The 20,051-nt window shown below is 46.1% G+C and overlaps 1 protein-coding gene across 2 annotated transcripts in view; it reads right to left on the reverse strand.

The window, feature by feature from the left end:
- Positions 1-10,185: 10,185 nt before the first annotated feature.
- ppm1bb (protein phosphatase, Mg2+/Mn2+ dependent, 1Bb) overlaps positions 10,186-20,051 on the reverse strand; it is a 33,581-nt gene continuing 23,715 nt past the window's right edge. Inside the window, exons 5-6 of one of the 2 annotated variants that reach the window (XM_083634601.1) lie at positions 19,186-19,246; positions 10,186-11,513 (exon numbers count right to left, since the gene is read on the reverse strand). In XM_083634601.1, the coding sequence (XP_083490727.1) occupies positions 11,484-11,513; positions 19,186-19,246 (91 nt within the window). In that variant the 3' untranslated portion in view covers positions 10,186-11,483. Of the gene's footprint in view, positions 11,514-13,743; positions 16,771-19,185; positions 19,247-20,051 lie in introns of those variants that run through there. The other variant, XM_083634600.1, reaches the window with a different exon arrangement.

Consider the following 20,051-nt stretch of genomic DNA (forward strand, 5'->3'; position numbering starts at 1 on the left):
CTGTTCAGATCTGCGTTTACTGCGGTGGTTGAATCCCCGATGCTGTCTGCCTGGGCTGGGCTAGCAGATAAATGCTAATTATCCTGAATGGGGAGAACGGGAGGATTTACCCCACTCTGACCATGCCCCCAGCCGGCAGCTACCCCAACATCTATGATGAGACATTGACCGTATCTATATGATTTACGCAAAGCAGAAAAAGTTTACAGAATCATGGAATTTGGGAATGAAAATGGAATCAACTGTAAAACAAGGAATATTGCAGAATTTTCAACAATTTGTCTGAAATTGATTAAAATATTAGTAATTATCAAAATCAAAATGACTGTAGCAACCTAAATGATTTCATAAAATAGGCAAAATTCAGTTTTCGATTGGGGTGCTTTGAGAGAGGGGTCGGTCTTGCGTGCAACCCTTACGTCGTTAAAGTGGAAAGTGGCCCTATAGGCCTACATGTACTATTGATAACAAATACAGCACAACAGACACACAAGTGCACAGTGCTCACAGATGCTCACATGCAAGCACACACACATGACAGATGGGTGGCAAGCGCAAAACATGCACCCACATACTGTAAGAGCACAAACACCTTATTGATGACACAAATACTGTATACTATAGAATAGATGACACAAACAAGATAATCAGATAATTAGAGTAATAATTCACTGTCACCTCAGCCTCCAGGCTGCATTAAGACTAGGCTGGGCCAGATGTTGAGGCAGTAATTACATCATTACGCTGTGTTTTGCCAGTGTCACATCGGCGCTCCCGCGTTTTGAATTAATAGTGTGAATGAGACAAACACAGCGGTGACCTGACAAACAAACACACCAGTGGGCAAAAACACAAACAGCTGGAGCCATGTCAAAAGCACGCACGCATGCACGCACGCACGCACGCACACACACACACACACACACACACACAGCTGGTTAAGATAAATATTTTCACACATGCCATGGCAATGCGAGAAATAGATGGGGCACAGACAAGTGGATATCTGCCTCTTATGTTACGATCTTCTCACTGCCCGCCGCTCAACAGGGACAGAGACGGAATTTTGCACTAAATTCCGTCCAGTTTCCAGCTATTCTTGATAACAGAAGCTTTGCAAACAAAATAACTTGTATTGCTCAAGTTATCAAATCACCCGTGTGGCAATTGGCAACTGTAAACAAGTCGCAGATTCAAATTGTCATCAGCGGAGTCTTGTGATTGGTTCGCTCGCACCGCGTGAAAGTAGCCTGGTAAACCAGCCGGTCACGTGAACTCGCATTTCATTTTGTTCTACCAGACCGTCTGGCCTCAAGCCCTGGGAGGGTATTTGCAGAAATTACAAAGTGCTAAAAGTAGTAGTTGACATTGTAACCGGCCAAGCAGGAACGCCGCTGGCAAAACCGTAATGGCTGCCTCCGTGTTTGTCCTCCTCGAGCAGTAACGTCAATGTTCGTCTAGTTTAAACAGCCATAAAGTGCAGTTATTGCAGAAATAGATTCAAAAACAACAATTAAACAAATACAGGAGTATGCAACAGCGAAGTTTCTCGGCGGAAAATATGTTTTCGCCGTTCTCCCGAGTGGATTCGGATTTGACTGGATCCAATGCTGATTGGCTGAAGGAGTTGTCTGTCAAGGCAAGTACACCCGCCCAACTTCCGCCCACTGCAAACACTGGCTAAAAGCTGGAGGCCAGACGGTCTGGTAGAACGAAATGAAATGTGAGTTCACGTGATCGGTTGGCTTAGGCTAGCGTGAAAGACGGACGTAACCCTTTACGTGCCCTTTCCTGCAATTTAAAACACGATTAAAAAAACACGATTTCAGACGGAAGCCCGTCTTTATTGTCACACGAACACACTACAACACATGCATGCGGCCACAACACACACTCATGCTGATGGTGGCCGGTGAAATATGTCCTCTGCATTTGACCCATCCAGGCTTGTCCTTTCCTCCGGGGGGCAGGCCAGGAGCAGTGGTCGCTTTTTCTTTCCAGCGCCCGGGGACCATCATTGGACCAACTTCAGATGTTGTCGTCACTGGTCGGATGACAATCTTCTGCATGTTTTTAGTGGGGGGTTATGTATGGAGGAACCCCCTGGGGGGTACGGGGAGAACATGCAAACTCCACACAGAAAGGCCCTTTCGACGAGATAGCCCACCTGGGCAGTAGGCATGGGGGGGGGTCACAACTCCAGCGCCCACAGCGTCCCAGGCGAGAATCGAACTCAGGACCTTCTAGCTGTGAGGCGACAGTGCTACCGACTGCGCCACCGTACCCCAATTTGACTGCTTTCATTCACAACACATCATTTTCCCTGAAATGTCACCAGGTCTTGAGGTGGAAAATTGGAGGTAGATTTCCCTGAATACCGATCCCTGCTCCCATTCACACATGACTGGAGCACAGGGATCAGAACGAGGCAGAGAGAAGGCATGAAAGGGAGGTTGAAGGGAGTACCATCATGGTAGGATGTAAGGAGGTGTAGAGGGAAGGAAGGAGGGCAGGGGGTGGTGGAGGCTGGGTCTGTCCTGTCTGGTGTGGTTGGGGGTAATCCGGTCTAATCCGCTGCGTGTTAACCTATCTGAGCAGCAAGAGCCGGATTATCCCTCTAACAATGGCCACCCGCTCATCTGCTAAATTACTCCACTCAAAATCATATGTTGACACACACAAACACACAGCGACCTGCCCGCGTGAGCAAGGCCACCGCGCATATTGTATTTCACTGTATAGGGAAATTGTACTCTTTTGAGCTCAAAGTATATAGAGTGGAGCACACCCAAAAAGTTTGAAGAGGTGCAGACTAACGGAAATTCAAAGTAACATAAAGAAAAGAAGTCGCACACTCAAAAATCTCCTCTGCTGTGTTTAATGGGTTACACCAACATGTTTCGGCGAAAGTGCCTTCGTCAGGGTGCACTCTTTTGAGCTCTCCCATTTGGAGCGAACAAATCCGATTCAAAAGAGAGAGGCTTCTTGTTTGAAATGTGATGCCTGTGCAGCGTCGCCCCGGCTCACTCCCCCTCGCCTCCGGGCGCCCAAGGTTAGAGAAAAGAATCGTCCGCTCTGAAAAGTGTGGGTGGAGGGCGAGAGAGCCTGAGGAGAGAGCAGAGAGAGGAGAGGGATGGAGAGGGGAGAAGCTGGTTTCCTGTATAGACGGTTTTAACTTGACAACAAAACCATTCTAAATTGAATCCCAGCTCACTTCCTGTTGCAATGTTTGCTATGGACAGATAAGAAAAAACAAGGTTAGGTCGGAACCTAGCATATGCCCAGCACGATAAAGCGTTCATGAGCATCGGCACGCAAATTGGACTGGACAAAGCCAGATACATTATAGGGCCCGCTTGCGCTGGCCAAAAAGTGGAGGACTGACCACCATTCCGTGAAAACCCTCTATAGCAGGGGTTCTCAACCTTTTTTGGCTTGTGACCCTACTTTGACGTCACAAGAATCTAGGGACCTGAGACATTCAAATTCCAGTACACCATCGATTGCTGCTGAGTTTTTAAAATTATTTATTCTTCATGTATTTTTGGCGCTTTGAGCACAAGAGTGCCATCAAGTTCCGTTGTGTTAGAGAGAAAGTAGACATCTCTCTATCCTCTATCGCCGATATCTCCAAAACTCTGCAACTCACACCAAAATTATCCACATGGATAAATAGCACTATAGGTAAGAAGAAAAATGTCTTTTTGATTTGGGGGTGGACTGTTCCTTTAAAGATGAAACTAGAGTTTTAACAGGTCAGTGTCTATTGTTGTTGTCATATTGGACTGAAAGTGGATTCAGCGTGTCGGCTCTGCCCCCCACCATCATCAAATTAAATCCCCCCCGCCCCCCATTCCCACTCGTTCACTCACAGACCGACACACTCACACACACACACACACACACACACACACACACACGCGCCTCTGCAATCCCATAATCCCACTCCAGATTGAGAACACCTTTAAGATACGATGTGATTATGATTAGGGATTATGATCAAATTATGATAGAGTGTCAGATTAGACGGGGGCTGGCAGAGGGCGCGAGGTGCCATCCGGCAGGAGGATAATGCGACTCTGGACTGCAGTCTCTGATTTCATGACACCAAGACTATTACCCTTTCAGTAATTTTTTTTATTAAATAATAGATTAAATTGAATGTTGTGGATGATTTATTAAAATAATTTACCTCCCTATTGTATTTTAATGCATTTCAATTCTTAAAGGAGGACTTACCCCCTAGATATGTATTAGAACAGTGATTTGAAAATACCTATGGAAAAAACCAAGAAATGACATATGCTCTTGTCTATACTAGACTCTTTGGCTGTGTTCAAGTCAAGATTTATTTTCGGAAATCGACGCCATTACAGTTTGCCTACTGCCTCAAAAATAATTTATTTGAGAGGGGCCATTATCTTTATAAATATCAACAACTAGCCAACGCTGGTGGCCTGTTTGGAAAGAGCTTTGCTCAAAATGGTTGAAAGTTATATCAATTTGGTAATTCAGTGGCGAACTAGAAATTTAATTATTTTTCTGCATGTATCTCTATGGCAGCGTCTCAAACTACGTTACGAGAGCAAAGTGACATGGGCTCGTTAACAGCAGCACACCCACAATAGGACAAACCTCTCGCTCTGGGGTAACACAATGCGAGATTTCTCCACGTAATTCCCTCGTCTAACTAGAGATAAACCGCGCAATGAAATCCGTTTTTAATTTGCGTTTTGGGGCTTTTCGTGATTCTTGTTCAAAGTTACTGCAGCTGTGAAGAGCTCCGCCCGCGCGTCCCCGCTGCCTGAGCACACAGCAGCTCGTGCTCGCGCTCTAAAAGGCAGGGTGCCTAGTCTGCCTACGAGCTGCTGCGTGGCCGGTAGAAAGGGCTCCAGGCTCGGTGTGATAATCCTCTAACAGCATTTGAGCTTATTCAGGTAAGATATTTATAATGTAATGACACATTCAGCGATAAACTGTCTACAATGAAGACATATGTCAAATATGACAACGTGGTGTTCAGTATTTTAAGAGCACAGGAGCTACTTGCTTGATCAAACGGTCAAACCCAATCCGCGCAGCAAAACGGAGTCTTGACTTGACTTGACTTGGAGCACACACACACAGACACACCGAGAGAGCCCAGCTTCTGCTGCGCGCGCCCCCGGAGCTTGGCGCTAGTGCATGAGGTTTTACAGTACGACTCTCTCCCGCCCGCTCCCGCCTGCCTGGGCTGGAGACAGCTGCTTCCAACTCGGACTGATAATATATACATCATCATTCGAGCTTATCCAGGTAAGATATTAATAAAGTAGTGACACATTCAGCGGGAAACTAACTATAATTAAGACATGTGCCAACTTTGACGACGTTTGGTTCAGTATTTTAAGAGCAAACTTCAATAGGAATAGGCTTGGAGTTCTGAGGAGCCGAAAGGGTACAGGGGGGGTAGGGGAGTAATTATCTTGAAATCCCATAGTCTTTGGGGGCACTGTGACGTCAGTGTGCCCCTAATCTCCCATTCATTTGAGAAAAAAAAAAAAAACAGTGTTCGACCTTTGGAGGGCGCTTATGCCAGTTATGCTGCTGAAAAATGATACAAATGGTAAAATGGCAACAGTTTGGTGTCAAATGTGGAAATTCTGACCAGAATTCTTCACATATCACCCCCAAAGTCATATATATTGGTTAAAAGCTGAAAAAAAGTGTTTTGGAGGTAAGTTCTCCTTTAAGCTTTCCCCTACCTTTTCTCATCCCTGACATTTGTACTTTTCCTCTACCTCTTCTATATAATCTTTGTGTCATTTTACTTTGATGATCAGCATTACAGACACTCCGCCGATTTTCAATGCCGACTTATTTTGCACATAATCTCACGCATATATAAAAGTGTAAACAGTTTTTCATTTATTCATTTAGTTTGACAGTTATTGAGATTTGATGCCAGTTCAGGTGTGGACCAGTGATGTCATTTGTGCATGAATGACATCACTGGTCCACACCTGAACTCACACCAAATCTCAAACTGTCCATTTAACGTTTTAGCATAGAGCTGATTAGATCCACCCCAGTAACTGAATTTAATTCTAATAAATAATCAGAATCAGCTTTATTGGGCAAGTACACATACAGGAATTTGACTTTGGTTACTTTGCATTCCTCTCAAAGTACCCACACAGAGAAATACACAAGATGAAACAAACAAGGGCACGGCTAACCTGTAGATCATGGTCAAATGTAATGAAAATTGGTTGAGAATAATATTATATAGAATTCTGCATCTCTAAATACCCATGGCAGACGCTCCAAAGTGGCACATAAAAAAGGGGAGGGGAGAGGGGGGCGTAGTCCAACGTTGGGACTACGCTCTCCTTGAGCTTCTGCACACTGCAGTGAGGGGCTTCTCAGTGTGTGCCAAACTCAGGCCAAGCTATGCGTAGAGCACCCTCTACAGGTGAAACTGTAATAGCATGTGAACTGTGATTTCAGTAGACCCATTAGTCAGTGTGTAATTGGCAAAATGTGTAAATAATGAAAAATTAACAAATAAATGAAAGGGTAGGGTGTCTGTTTTTAACTCAGAGACATGTTATGCCTCTGACACATTTTACAGTCCTGTACATATAACCTCTGTGAAATATTGTGGATTTCAAAGCATATACCATTTCCTCTAGTCGAAGTCTTACCAAAATGATCATTTAAGGTGAGACAATGGGTGAAACACTACAGGTGAATGGTAAAAGAATTATATAACTAATAGATATCACCACGAAACTTCACCACTTGGTTACTTGCATTAAGACACACATTTTTTGTATTCCAAGTTTTCTGAAATGTCTATGTTTAAATATGCAAATGATTAATTATCTACTTAAATATGCGCTGATTTGCATACATTTCCCGAACAGAAATCAACATTGGTAAACCCATTTTTTTTACCCCATTTCACCTGCCATGTCTCGCCTTAAAAGACTAGTCAATTCCATGACTGTGGACCGTGATAGTTTTGTGAAAATATGTAAATTTGTGCTGCAATGTACAGAGATGAATAAACTTGTTTTATTAGTGCAGTGTAGGGTAGGTGCAATCAATCGATAAATCCAAGAAGTTAATATTCTGGGAACAGAGGTGGTGGTGTGCTCAAAGGATTGATCTTTGCGACTAAAGGAGAAAAAACATAGGTGCTCTTGAAGAAAAGGGTTCAAAATCATCACTGGAGTCCAATTAGAGTGAAGAGAATATTAACCCCCTTTGATTGATTGATTGAAATTATGCATTTATGCAATTAATCAGAGTGAAGTGAAACAGCTGTTTCTATAGCCTCTATAAAGCACATGTGTCAAACTAAAGGCCCGGGGGCCAAATCCAGCCCGGCACCTCATTTTATGTGGCCCGGGAGAGCTAGCAAAGAATACAATTTGCGCAATACAATTCTCCGCAATACGGCTACAAATAGCTATTTTTAAAATGAATAAAAGTTTTAGGCTACCATTTGATTGATTCATATTTTTATTTAAGTGTCATGCACCTTAACACGTTAACTGCCAGCGACGTATGCATACGTCAAGCAGAATCCAACCGTTAACTGCCAGCGACGTATGGATACGTCAAAAAAATCGTTTTTTTTTTTTTGACGGTGGATCGTTGATCTGGTCCTTTTGCATCTTCTATTATACTGTTAGAGCCGCCGGGCGTGTGCAATCCATTCCGCCGACCCACTGAGTGGCGACGGTGCTCAGACTATTGAGTGTTGTTTGGCCAGAAACGCACGCATTCCAGCTGAGCTCAACCGAGGACCCAGAAGCGAACGAGCCTCATTCTCATACTGTAGGCGAAAACCTTTCACACGGGCGCACGGCGGTGGGGGCTTCCACAGGTGGACTGGGTGGAAAGCACACTTTGAAGCGCGCAGCATAAGCCTAGAGTCACACAAGGCTTCGTCAAAGCTCTCAACCGAAAATCCAAGAACGGATTAAGCCACATCCACGCTCGCCGACGAGGGACCGCCAGAGAGAGGCTGCTGCTCAATGCTCAGACAGGCAGGAGAGACTCTGGCTTGTGACTGACAAACACGGAGACACGCCCACGGAGGGAGGAGTTGTAAGGAGAGGGGGTGCGGGTGCTGCTATGGAGGAAATTACTGTTCAGAACTATATTGTTTATGTCTGATGTCTCACTGATGCCAAAAATAAATGGTTAAAGTGACTGTTTGATATTGAATTTCACAAAACTGCGATTATCTCAGCTTTTTGTCTCAGACGCTGAAACCATGCTGTACTCAACGGCTAATATCTACATAACTACTAACTCTACAAACTAACTCTTTTAGACAGAGAAAGCACACATTCTATTAGTACTTTTGTGAACTTTGTGTTGACAAACTCCAAGCAGAAAATTATCCTTGGCTCTTGTAAAATGAGCCAGAATCCTCAAAAAAACCCTCTGGCAAAAGCTACCTACAGTAAAAAAAAAAAAGGCTGGCAGTGAATGTGTTAAGGTGCCCAGCCCATATGGGCTTATAAGACACTATATAATATTTACAATAGCAAAGATGGCCACACAACAAATCATAATATCAATTTGTATAGAATCAATTAGGCTAATAGTTGTCTGTTTGCCATTGTTTTCCCTATAATTCTGCTTTCAGAGCTAGTTAAATTATTAATTTAAGTTATTAAGTTATTACTAAAGAACAATAATAATTGAATCAGAGGCAATATGAAATATAACACCACGTAGGCTAGATAGATGTATATCGCCTTAGATTTACAACCGGTTCTTTGAGGACAACCATAATGCTGATGTGGACCGGGATGAAATTGAGTTCAACACCTCTACTCTATAGCATGGTGGTCTGTTTTGCATTGTGATGGGCAGGGCCCACTGGACAGTAGCTGTCAAAATAATGGAAGCATTCATGTAATTGAGGGATGCCTATAATATTGAAAGCCGGCTCTTGTGGTCCCCCCGCAATTTGTGACCGTTTGTCCCACATACAGTAACGGGTTTTATTTTGGAAATTGGCATGTTTTATTTTGCTCCTCGGTCGTGAATTCCTGCCCAGCTCGATCTGCTCTGTGCTGCTTGGCACAACTCAAAACAGGAAGCATCGAAAATAAACTGTCAGCTTATCATTAGGGGAGCAGAGGGGAGATCCGCTTTGGGGATGCGTTCAGAACTGTGTTGTCACTCCGTGGTGAGACCAGTCGGCTAGACTGCGGCGTGTTCACTAGACAGGCTGCAACCAGCAAACCAATGCAATGCTTCCTGGTGGAATCTGCCGGGAGAAGTAAGTCTACGCCAAGCCGTCTGAAAAATAGTGGGTATACACCATCCGTACAGTATACCTGCATCTACCCTGCACTACACCACTGGAGCATCAGCAGCATTGGACTGTCCAAATCAAGTATTTAGTTTAATTCAACTTCTCTGGAAAGCCTGTTCAGTTTTACAGTTTTACGGCAACTCAAGGAGACACAATGATTTTGTTCACCACATTTGAATGTTGAATGTACCTACTTAGCCCGGTGGCTCATAAGGCTCAGTCATTCCTGCAGCTACCCAGGACATCGAATCTGGCCTGTGGTCCTTCGTTGCATGTCCTCCCCTCTCTCCCTGTTCAATAAAGTGCCAAAAATAAATCTTGATAAAAACAATTACCTATCCGTAAAGGTCAGTTTATGTGAATAAATAAAGCAGATACAGTACCTAGACATTACAATGATCCATGTAGGGAAATTCTCTTTTCGCTCTCCCCGCGCCACAGGAAGGTCAGAGGTCAGGGTTCCTGGTAGGGATTCAGTGTTTGGCTAAAGGACACTTCAGCTGGGGGTATGCTTACTGAGGGCGGTCTCCCTACTCCACCCATGGGCCCCCATTTATCCCACAGGGAAATTAAACCATCACAGCCGCAACAAACGAGAGAAAATAAGCAAAGATAGTTGAAAAAGAAAATGATCACACCCTGATGCCTGGATAAACCAGCAATGCTTTTTGAATCGGTTCTGAAAATGTCAAGCGCAAGTCTGTCCATCAGTAGATTAGGTCGACGAGTTCAGACGACACCAGCCCTTGGCCGACAAAACCCGCCAAATCGGCGCTCAATTGCTACATGTGAACTGTTCAGTCAACAGCCTGCACGCACACACACTTCAACACAGCGACCGCTGGTCCTTGGCAGGTATTTTATTTCATATATAGACGCTTTCTGTAATCAAATGTGAGTGCAATCAAACAACAGCAAATACAAACATTACCAATGCAGTCTGAGAACCAGGAACAGGGTTAAAACAGGGAGTCCACTCACTCTATACGGCGAGCAGCTAAACCGCTTGGACAACATTAAGAAAAAGAAACCCTCCCTCTGTCGGGACAGTCCGCCATCACGTGCAGCTCCAATCACGGTGGTGGGAGGGAGGAATCCTGTTGGCGAGTAAAGTGATGAGTGGGTCGGAGTGGGTCCTGTTGACTTGCCCCGCCCCCTCCCCCCCCCACCCCGACTGAAAAACTAAAACCCAAGTCCAACCAGTGATTCCAACAGTATGACTTCCACTCCTACTTGCCGCTGCCTCTGCTCTTTAATGAACTAGCCCCTGTCCCATCACATCATCGTTGTCATCATCATAATTATAGCATCAACAGAAGAAAAGAAAAAAGTTTCCACCTCTCACATAGTGGGAGCCAATCAGAGTCCACAGGTCCTTCGGGGGTTCATTCAGTCTCGACCAATGGCTGTCCATCCCAGTCCCTGTGCTGTGATGTGGGGGTGGGGATGTTATTGTACATGTAAGAACCAAAGTCCTCATGCGATGCCCTGCGAAGGTGGCACATCACATACGTGCGTGGGTGGAAGTGGGGGGGGGGGGGGGGATAAGAGGAGTAGGGTCGGTGTGTGTGTGAGTGTGTGTCTTTTAAGAGGGGGAGGAGCGACTGTGTCAGGCAATTATCAGAACCAAGGGCAGACAAAAAAAAAGTCCAGGAAAAGAAGCACACAATCAGTCTTTGTCTGCCATACTTCTTGTCTTGGCCCTCCTCAAAACACAAACTCTCTCTCTCTCTCACTCACACACACACAAACACACACACACCCTAGGTCCTCATGTCCTTGTGAAGTCAGGTGATCAATGTCAAAATCCAAAGGGGGGAAAACACAGAGAAAGAAAAACTCAACTGTAAAAATCATCTCTACCATTACGACACTTCAGTTCGTAAAATCGTATCATTTCTGAAAAGTGATTCCTCTGGGTTCAAAGCAGTGTATGTGTGTAGTCGTCTTTGTCCCACTGCCGCCCGCCCGCCCGCACACACACAAACGCACACATACCGGTACATACACCCAACCACACATACGCACACTCATGCACTCCAACACACACTACATGTCCTCTTAGCGGAGGAGACATGGCGCAATGGAGACAACTCCTCCTCTGGGTGGCTGCACCAATCACCAGGAGGAGAGGGGGAGGGCGGGGTCGGTGCAACGGCTACCAGGGGTCCTCCAGCTCGCCGGCACTCTGGGCGAGCAAAAGGGAGAGAAAGAGAGGGGGAGAGAAAGGGAGAGTTATTAGGTTTGTTGTTGCTGCAATTACCAAACACACACAGGAAGTGTGGTTACTAAGAAGCTGCTCCTGATGCATATGTGTGATGGAAAACAATATGGCCTCTTCTTCTTCTTAAACCATATATACAGTCTATGACTTAAACAGAGTTGATAACAGTGACAAGAGTGTGTCAACCTGCATGTTAACATAGTGTAGCCAGAGTGTCAACCTGCATGTTAACATAGTGTAGCCAGAGTGTCAACCTGCATGTTAACATAGTGTAGCCAGTGTGTCAACCTGCATGTTAACATAGTGTAGCCAGAGTGTGTCAACCTGCATGTTAACATAGTGTAGCCAGTGTGTCAACCTGCATGTTAACATAGTGTAGCCAGAGTGTCAACCTGCATGTTAACATAGTGTAGCCAGAGTGTGTCAACCTGCATGTTAACATAGTGTAGCCAGTGTGTCAACCTGCATGTTAACATAGTGTAGTGTGTCAACCTGCATGTTAACATAGTGTAGCCAGAGTGTGTCAACCTGCATGTTAACATAGTGTAGCCAGTGTGTCAACCTGCATGTTAACATAGTGTAGCCAGAGTGTCAACCTGCATGTTAACATAGTGTAGCCAGAGTGTGTCAACCTGCATGTTAACATAGTGTAGTGTGTCAACCTGCATGTTAACATAGTGTAGCCAGTGTGTCAACCTGCATGTTAACATAGTGTAGCCAGAGTGTGTCAACCTGCATGTTAACATAGTGTAGCCAGAGTGTCAACCTGCATGTTAACATAGTGTAGCCAGAGTGTGTCAACCTGCATGTTAACATAGTGTAGCCAGAGTGTGTCAACCTGCATGTTAACATAGTGTAGCCAGTGTGTCAACCTGCATGTTAACATAGTGTAGCCAGTGTGTCAACCTGCATGTTAACATAGTGTAGCCAGAGTGTGTCAACCTGCATGTTAACATAGTGTAGCCAGTGTGTGTCAACCTGCATGTTAACATAGTGTAGCCAGTGTGTGTCAACCTGCATGTTAACATAGTGTAGTGTGTCAACCTGCATGTTAACATAGTGTAGCCAGTGTGTCAACCTGCATGTTAACATAGTGTAGCCAGAGTGTGTCAACCTGCATGTTAACATAGTGTAGTGTGTCAACCTGCATGTTAACATAGTGTAGCCAGTGTGTCAACCTGCATGTTAACATAGTGTAGCCAGAGTGTGTCAACCTGCATGTTAACATAGTGTAGCCAGAGTGTGTCAACCTGCATGTTAACATAGTGTAGCCAGAGTGTGTCAACCTGCATGTTAACATAGTGTAGCCAGAGTGTGTCAACCTGCATGTTAACATAGTGTAGCCAGAGTGTGTCAACCTGCATGTTAACATAGTGTAGCCAGTGTCAACCTGCATGTTAACATAGTGTAGCCAGTGTGTCAACCTGCATGTTAACATAGTGTAGCCAGAGTGTCAACCTGCATGTTAACATAGTGTAGCCAGAGTGTGTCAACCTGCATGTTAACATAGTGTAGCCAGAGGCTGGACCTCTGCTGACCTCTGATGACTCACCTTGCGGAGAATCAGGTGAGGCCAACTGTCAAGACTGAAAAACAGGGGAGGAAGGAGGGGGGGTGTCCCTGTCTATGGAGCGTTCCTCTGCTTAGACCCACCATTTAATCATTTGGGGCGGTTTCAAGCCCAGAACGTTTATTGCTCAATAGGAGGAGATAAAGAGAGGAAAGTCTCTTGATGCTACCGAGATGGAGTTAGAAGTCTAGACTGCTGCTAAAAAGGGAGGGTGAGGAGTGCAAGGATTTATTTTGCTGCAGATGTCAAATCAGACTAAACAGATGCCACAAAAGATCCAAATCTACACTAAAACACATGACAGAAAGAAACTAAGGACATGGAGGTTTCAGGCAATGGCCCTGTATCAAAGGCCACCATTGTCCATTAGGTACCAGGGATGTGAATTATGATTTTATTTAAAAAAAAAGAATTGAAAGGGGGGGGGGGGGGGGTTATGCAACTCTTTCATTTCTAATGGGGGGTAGGGGGCGTCTTTTCCTGCTTTTTGTTTCCCAATCACAACCCTGGTGTACATGGATGGTGAATCATTTAAAACAGGACCAATGAAAAGGAGACACGTACAGTCAGACTACAATGAGAGATGGACACTCACACAATTACATGGATCATAGGATTTGACCTCAAACCAATTTTATTTGTTCATTTGTCAACTCATATTTCAATTCACTGTGTGAGACTGATAACAAACACACGCACACGCACGCACGCACGCACACACACACACACACACACACAGACACACACACAGAATTTTGTATAATCTCCCTTCAAACAGTTAAGTGCCATAGCTACTGAAGGGTAGGTGCAGTGCATGCATTACCAAAGTAATTCGGTACAGGGCATTAAACAGACAACCTCCCTAACCTTGTGCACACAAAAAGTTACATGTTTTTGAGTTCAATAGTCAATTTTAATCAAACGTTTACAATCAGGAGTTTTAGAACTTTAGCCTTTTGTGGCGAGTGGAAACAGACATGTCAAAACCTCTGACATGAAGCTTTGAAACTCATCAAGCCACAATTAATACCACTGGTTGCCAGCAGGGGCACTTACACCTTGATGAAAAGCTGGCTTTCATACTTTAGCCATGTTATGAACTGACAGATACAGATACATGCACTTACACATGACCCATTCAAATAGAGAGGCAAAGTGACTGCATACTTCCTGCTTCAGCACTGTACCAGAGATTTTCATCTGCCATGTATTTTCCCATAGACATTTGGTCAAATGCTTTACTTCGTCAAACCAAACGGTTCAGATATATTTAGAAACAGGAGAGACCACAACATTTCACTCGGACCAAAACGTAAAAAGAATTTCGCATTTAAAGAAAATATTTTTTCGATGTAGTTTTTAAAGGTTTTGGTCCGAGTGAAATGTTCTATGGTCTCTCCCGATTCTAAATATATCAGAACCGTTTGGTTTGACAAAGTAAAACTATTTTTATAAGCATTTTACCAAATGTCTATGGGAAAATAAATGGCGGATGAAAATCTCTGGTACAGTGCTGAAGCAAGAAGTAGGCGGTCACTTTGCCTCTCTATTGTTGTCCCGTTTAAACTTGCTCTCGTTGTTCATACTAAACCAGACTTTAAAGGAATGGACTGTGCACCCCACTACAATGGCATCCAATTGTACTACATTTTTTTTACCCAAATACCTTTTGCAAAAGTAAATTCTATGGCCCCTTTGGTTTGAATTAGAATGTTTGAGGATGGGTGCGTTTCGCCTCCTTGAAGAGTGTCGATGACACATTCGTATCCTCCTAAACAGAGAGGAACACATATCTCTCCAATTTGGGTTTCTGCAAGGCTCAGATCCATGATATACTGAAGATGTGGTGGCATGGCAAGGGGAATGTGGAGAAGGAAATGATTTGAATGAAATGTCTCTTTAACTGAACTGGATATAGAATATGACCTCTAGCATCTTCCCCAGATATGTCTGTGTAGGTGTGAAAGACCACCCAGTTCTCAATCCCAGATTGGTTCGAAAAATATAAAAAGGCCTTTAATTCAATGGGCTGGAATCATTAAAATACACAAACGTGTTCCTCACAGGTGCGACAGGTGAGAGAACCAGCAACATTTTTGGGGGCCTCTAGGGGGCATCACAAAGTAAGCAGGCTGCAGGAAATACAGCAAACCAGATCCTCCCACAAGCTACCAGAAGTCAATGTAATCTACAATAGAAAGAAAACATTAAAATGTAGAAATGAAGAAAATGAAGGCGCAAGCTGACACGCGTTGGTGTATTTTAATGATTCCAGCCCATTGAATTAAAGGCCTTTTATATTTTTCAAAGCTCCTTGTGTGCCTGGACCTGGAGTTTTTTATGCCTTTTTGGTCATAAGTCTTCGTCTCCATTTGAATAATATTCCCTTCCAGGAGCACCGGTGGTTTGAGGGATACCAGCAGCGCTCCTGCCACCTCTTTCTCTCTCTCTAGTACCCAGAGTGGATTGTACAACATAGGATTGCTGAATATGCGGATAAATGGGCAACGACTCAAGTATCACCCACTACCAAAAATACACAATTCTGTATTGATCTTGCCCGGTCACTCAAACTCATACATGCAACCTGCACCCACATACACACACGCGTACACACACACATGCGTACACACACACACGCACACACGCACACACACACACAGGGTCAAGGGAGTGTGTTCTGAGTCAGTAGGTGGAGTCGGCTTGGAGACGGTGTAGGGTGGTTCTGGGGTGTCAAACACAGCTACAGTTCAGAGGGTTTCCTCTCCTTTCTGTGAGTCGGGGGGGTGGGTGGGGGTCAGGGGGGGATTAACGTGAGCCAGAAGCCAATACTGGTAAATGCAGGGTATGGAGTGCAAGGCGTATTTTACAGTAGCAGCCACTTTTGCAATCAGTGTTTGTGGGCTCTTTTGTATTCTAAACATCCAAATGTCTGTTTAAATTGTAATAGTGGCTAGTAAGCTTTGGAGTGCACAGCCACAGTGATCAGTGGACCAAGAAAATAATACGATTTCTGCAGGAAGCCAGAACAGAAAACTTGAATGGCCATTTTCATTTCTATTGCATTATTAAAAATATTCATGAATGGCCATCTTAGCTGTGCCAAGGGAGACTGCTGTGACAGAGCAGGAAGGTGGAGGGTGTTAGCCGATCACAGGAAGGAGGGGTCAAGGCTCTGGGGTGGCTCTGGGGTGGGGGGCTCGGCTCAGTCAGAGGAGGATTCAGACTGGCCCACGTCGAGGGGGGCGGGGCTCGGCTCAGTCAGAGGAGGATTCAGACTGGCCCACGTCGAGGGGGGCGGGGCTCGGCTCAGTCAGAGGAGGATTCAGACTGGCCCACGTCGAGGGGGGCGGGCGCTTCCTGGCTGCCCTCCGGCTCGGCGGTGGCGGGTGAAGGCGGGGGCGAGGGGGGGGAGGGAGGGGAGGCGGGCTGCTCCTGGTCGTTGTGGTCGTTGTCGCCGGAGGTCCCGCTGCTCTCCTCCGCCCCCTCGGCAGCGCTCTCCCCCCGCGGTTGGTAGGCGGCCAGGGACTCCTCCAGCACCGAGCGGTACTGCCCCCGGTGGTGCAGGCGGAACTGCCGAAGCGCCTCCAGCAGGTGAGCCGCCGTGCTGCCACCTCCCTCCTCACTCTCCTCCTCTCCCCCCGCACAGGCCTGGGGCGACACGCCAGGGGTCAGACTCTGCAGGCACGCGCCACACACACACACTCACGCTCCACACACACACACACACACACACACACACACACACTCACGCTCCACACACACACTCACGCTCCACACACACACTCACGCAGGTATGTTCTGACACCGCTGTGGCAAACCCACGTGCGCACTACCTCTAACCCTGTGATGGACAGCCCTTTGTGAATCCCACTGTATGGCAGAGGAGGGTAGCCAGCATCCACACAGCCCAGAGAGAAGAGCCCTGCAAGTCCACACTTCCACTGGCATTAAGAGGAAAAAACACACACACACACACACACACACACACACTCACATGTGCACACACACATGCCCCAGGCTGTATGCGACCTGATGGTGACCTGCTCTTTAGAATAACTATGCTGAGCTGAGTCCTACTTTCAAAATGTGAGTAGGCCACGTTTGTTTGTTGGTCTGTTTGGCTGTAGTGTGCTGCCTGCTGTGTCTGTTTGGCTGTAGTGTGCTGCCTGCTGTGTCTGTCACTGTAGTGTGCTGCCTGCTGTGTCTGTCACTGTAGTGTGCTGCCTGCTGTGTCTATCACTGTAGTGTGCTGCCTGCTGTGTCTGTCACTGTAGTGTGCTGCCTGCTGTGTCTGTCACTGTAGTGTGCTGCCTGCTGTGTCTGTCACTGTAGTGTGCTGCCTGCTGTGTCTGTCACTGTAGTGTGCTGCCTGCTGTGTCTGTCACTGTAGTGTGCTGCCTGCTGTGTCTATCACTGTAGTGTGCTGCCTGCTGTGTCTATCACTGTAGTGTGCTGCCTGCTGTGTCTGTCACTGTAGTGTGCTGCCTGCTGTGTCTGTCACTGTAGTGTGCTGCCTGCTGTGTCTATCACTGTAGTGTGCTGCCTGCTGTGTCTGTCACTGTAGTGTGCTGCCTGCTGTGTCTGTCACTGTAGTGTGCTGCCTGCTGTGTCTATCACTGTAGTGTGCTGCCTGCTGTGTCTGTCACTGTAGTGTGCTGCCTGCTGTGTCTGTCACTGTAGTGTGCTGCCTGCTGTGTCTGTCACTGTAGTGTGCTGCCTGCTGTGTCTGTCACTGTAGTGTGCTGCCTGCTGTGTCTGTCACTGTAGTGTGCTGCCTGCTGTGTCTGTCACTGTAGTGTGCTGCCTGCTGTGTCTGTCACTGTAGTGTGCTGCCTGCTGTGTCTGTCACTGTAGTGTGCTGCCTGCTGTGTCTGTCACTGTAGTGTGCTGCCTGCTGTGTCTGTCACTGTAGTGTGCTGCCTGCTGTGTCTGTCACTGTAGTGTGCTGCCTGCTGTGTCTGTCACTGTAGTGTGCTGCCTGCTGTGTCTATCACTGTAGTGTGCTGCCTGCTGTGTCTATCACTGTAGTGTGCTGCCTGCTGTGTCTATCACTGTAGTGTGCTGCCTGCTGTGTCTGTCACTGTAGTGTGCTGCCTGCTGTGTCTGTCACTGTAGTGTGCTGCCTGCTGTGTCTGTCACTGTAGTGTGCTGCCTGCTGTGTCTATCACTGTAGTGTGCTGCCTGCTGTGTCTGTCACTGTAGTGTGCTGCCTGCTGTGTCTGTCACTGTAGTGTGCTGCCTGCTGTGTCTGTCACTGTAGTGTGCTGCCTGCTGTGTCTGTCACTGTAGTGTGCTGCCTGCTGTGTCTATCACTGTAGTGTGCTGCCTGCTGTGTCTATCACTGTAGTGTGCTGCCTGCTGTGTCTGTCACTGTAGTGTGCTGCCTGCTGTGTCTGTCACTGTAGTGTGCTGCCTGCTGTGTCTGTCACTGTAGTGTGCTGCCTGCTGTGTCTATCACTGTAGTGTGCTGCCTGCTGTGTCTATCACTGTAGTGTGCTGCCTGCTGTGTCTGTCACTGTAGTGTGCTGCCTGCTGTGTCTGTCACTGTAGTGTGCTGCCTGCTGTGTCTATCACTGTAGTGTGCTGCCTGCTGTGTCTGTCACGCAGCCGCAGCCGAGAGAACGCACAACGTCGGCTGGAAAAGCCGCCGCCAAAGCCTCCAGTGCGGGACACGCCGCAAATACTAGAGCGACTGACGCCCAGACATGGCCGACAGCCGACTGTCGGCTTGGTGTGTCTGGGGCTTTAAAGTCATCAAGACATTTTGTTGGTTGAAAGGATTAATTAACGAGGAGCGCTACGAGTTTATCAAGGTTTCACCGTCACTCATATTAGAACGACGGTTCAGGTTTTGATGCTTTTCAACATGGAATGCAATGCAGTCAATTGAGTTTCACTAAGCCTGCCAAGTCTGTCTCTCTCCCTCTCTCTCTCACTCTCTCTCACACACATAAGAAACAGTGTGTTGCCTTATCGGGGGCTGCCGTGGGCTACTCTGCTTTGTGAGGTCATGTTGGCGGGTTGAAAGGGTGAGGAGGTGAGAGGTCAGGGAGGTGAACTCACCCCTTCCTGTTCTTGTCTGTGAGGGTTCAGCTTGTTGTACACCGCCTCGATCACACTCCGTCTGGAAACACACAGACAGCACACACTCATCACTGTTTACACACCAAAGAATAGGCATTGTTCAGTGTATGTGACTGTAATGGAACTGAGCAAGCAATTGTGTCAATGCTTGAATTGAGTGTCTGTATGTATACATTAGTATGTATACATTAGGCATGGGTCGATTTCCGGTTTTACCGGTTCGGTTCGGTGTACGAGCCCAAACCGGTTTGATCACGTGCGAACCGGAAAAAAAAAAAAAAAAAAAAATTTTTTTTGCCATGTTGTTTATTATGTTGATGTTTGAAGAAAAGTTAAGCTGAATAGTTATGAGAAATAAATACAGGGTGTGTTTGTTACACAGGTGTCCTGCTTCTTTTTATTCAGTATCATTGCTGGTTGACAATACCAGCTTAGAGGTGTATTATCGCTATCAGGTGGACTGAAGTTGCACTACAGACAGTTATGGGCCACACTCGGGAGCCCTGCTTAAAAAAAAAAAAAAAAAAATTAATTACAAAAAAAATCGGTATACCGGTTCGATCCGGTTTAGATGGCAATATCGAACCGGTTTTAAAATTTTCAAACCGACCCAGCCCTAGTATACATTAAGCATTTTGATGAGTGTACAATCTCCATGTTATGCATATGCATGTACAGTAAGTTGGCGTTTCTTGGCATATGTAAGTTGTTGGTATGAGTGTTTGCGTGTGTAAGCCTTGTGTATATAAGGCTGCTTACTGCTTTCACACTGGCGCCCCGGTACCGTTCCCGAGCACACTTGTCCCCAAATTGACCCGAGTTTTGGAACGTTTGATGAGTGTGAA

This window comes from Poromitra crassiceps, assembly GCF_964638095.1.
Source record: "Poromitra crassiceps genome assembly, chromosome: 4".
Taxonomy (NCBI): domain Eukaryota; kingdom Metazoa; phylum Chordata; class Actinopteri; order Beryciformes; family Melamphaidae; genus Poromitra; species Poromitra crassiceps.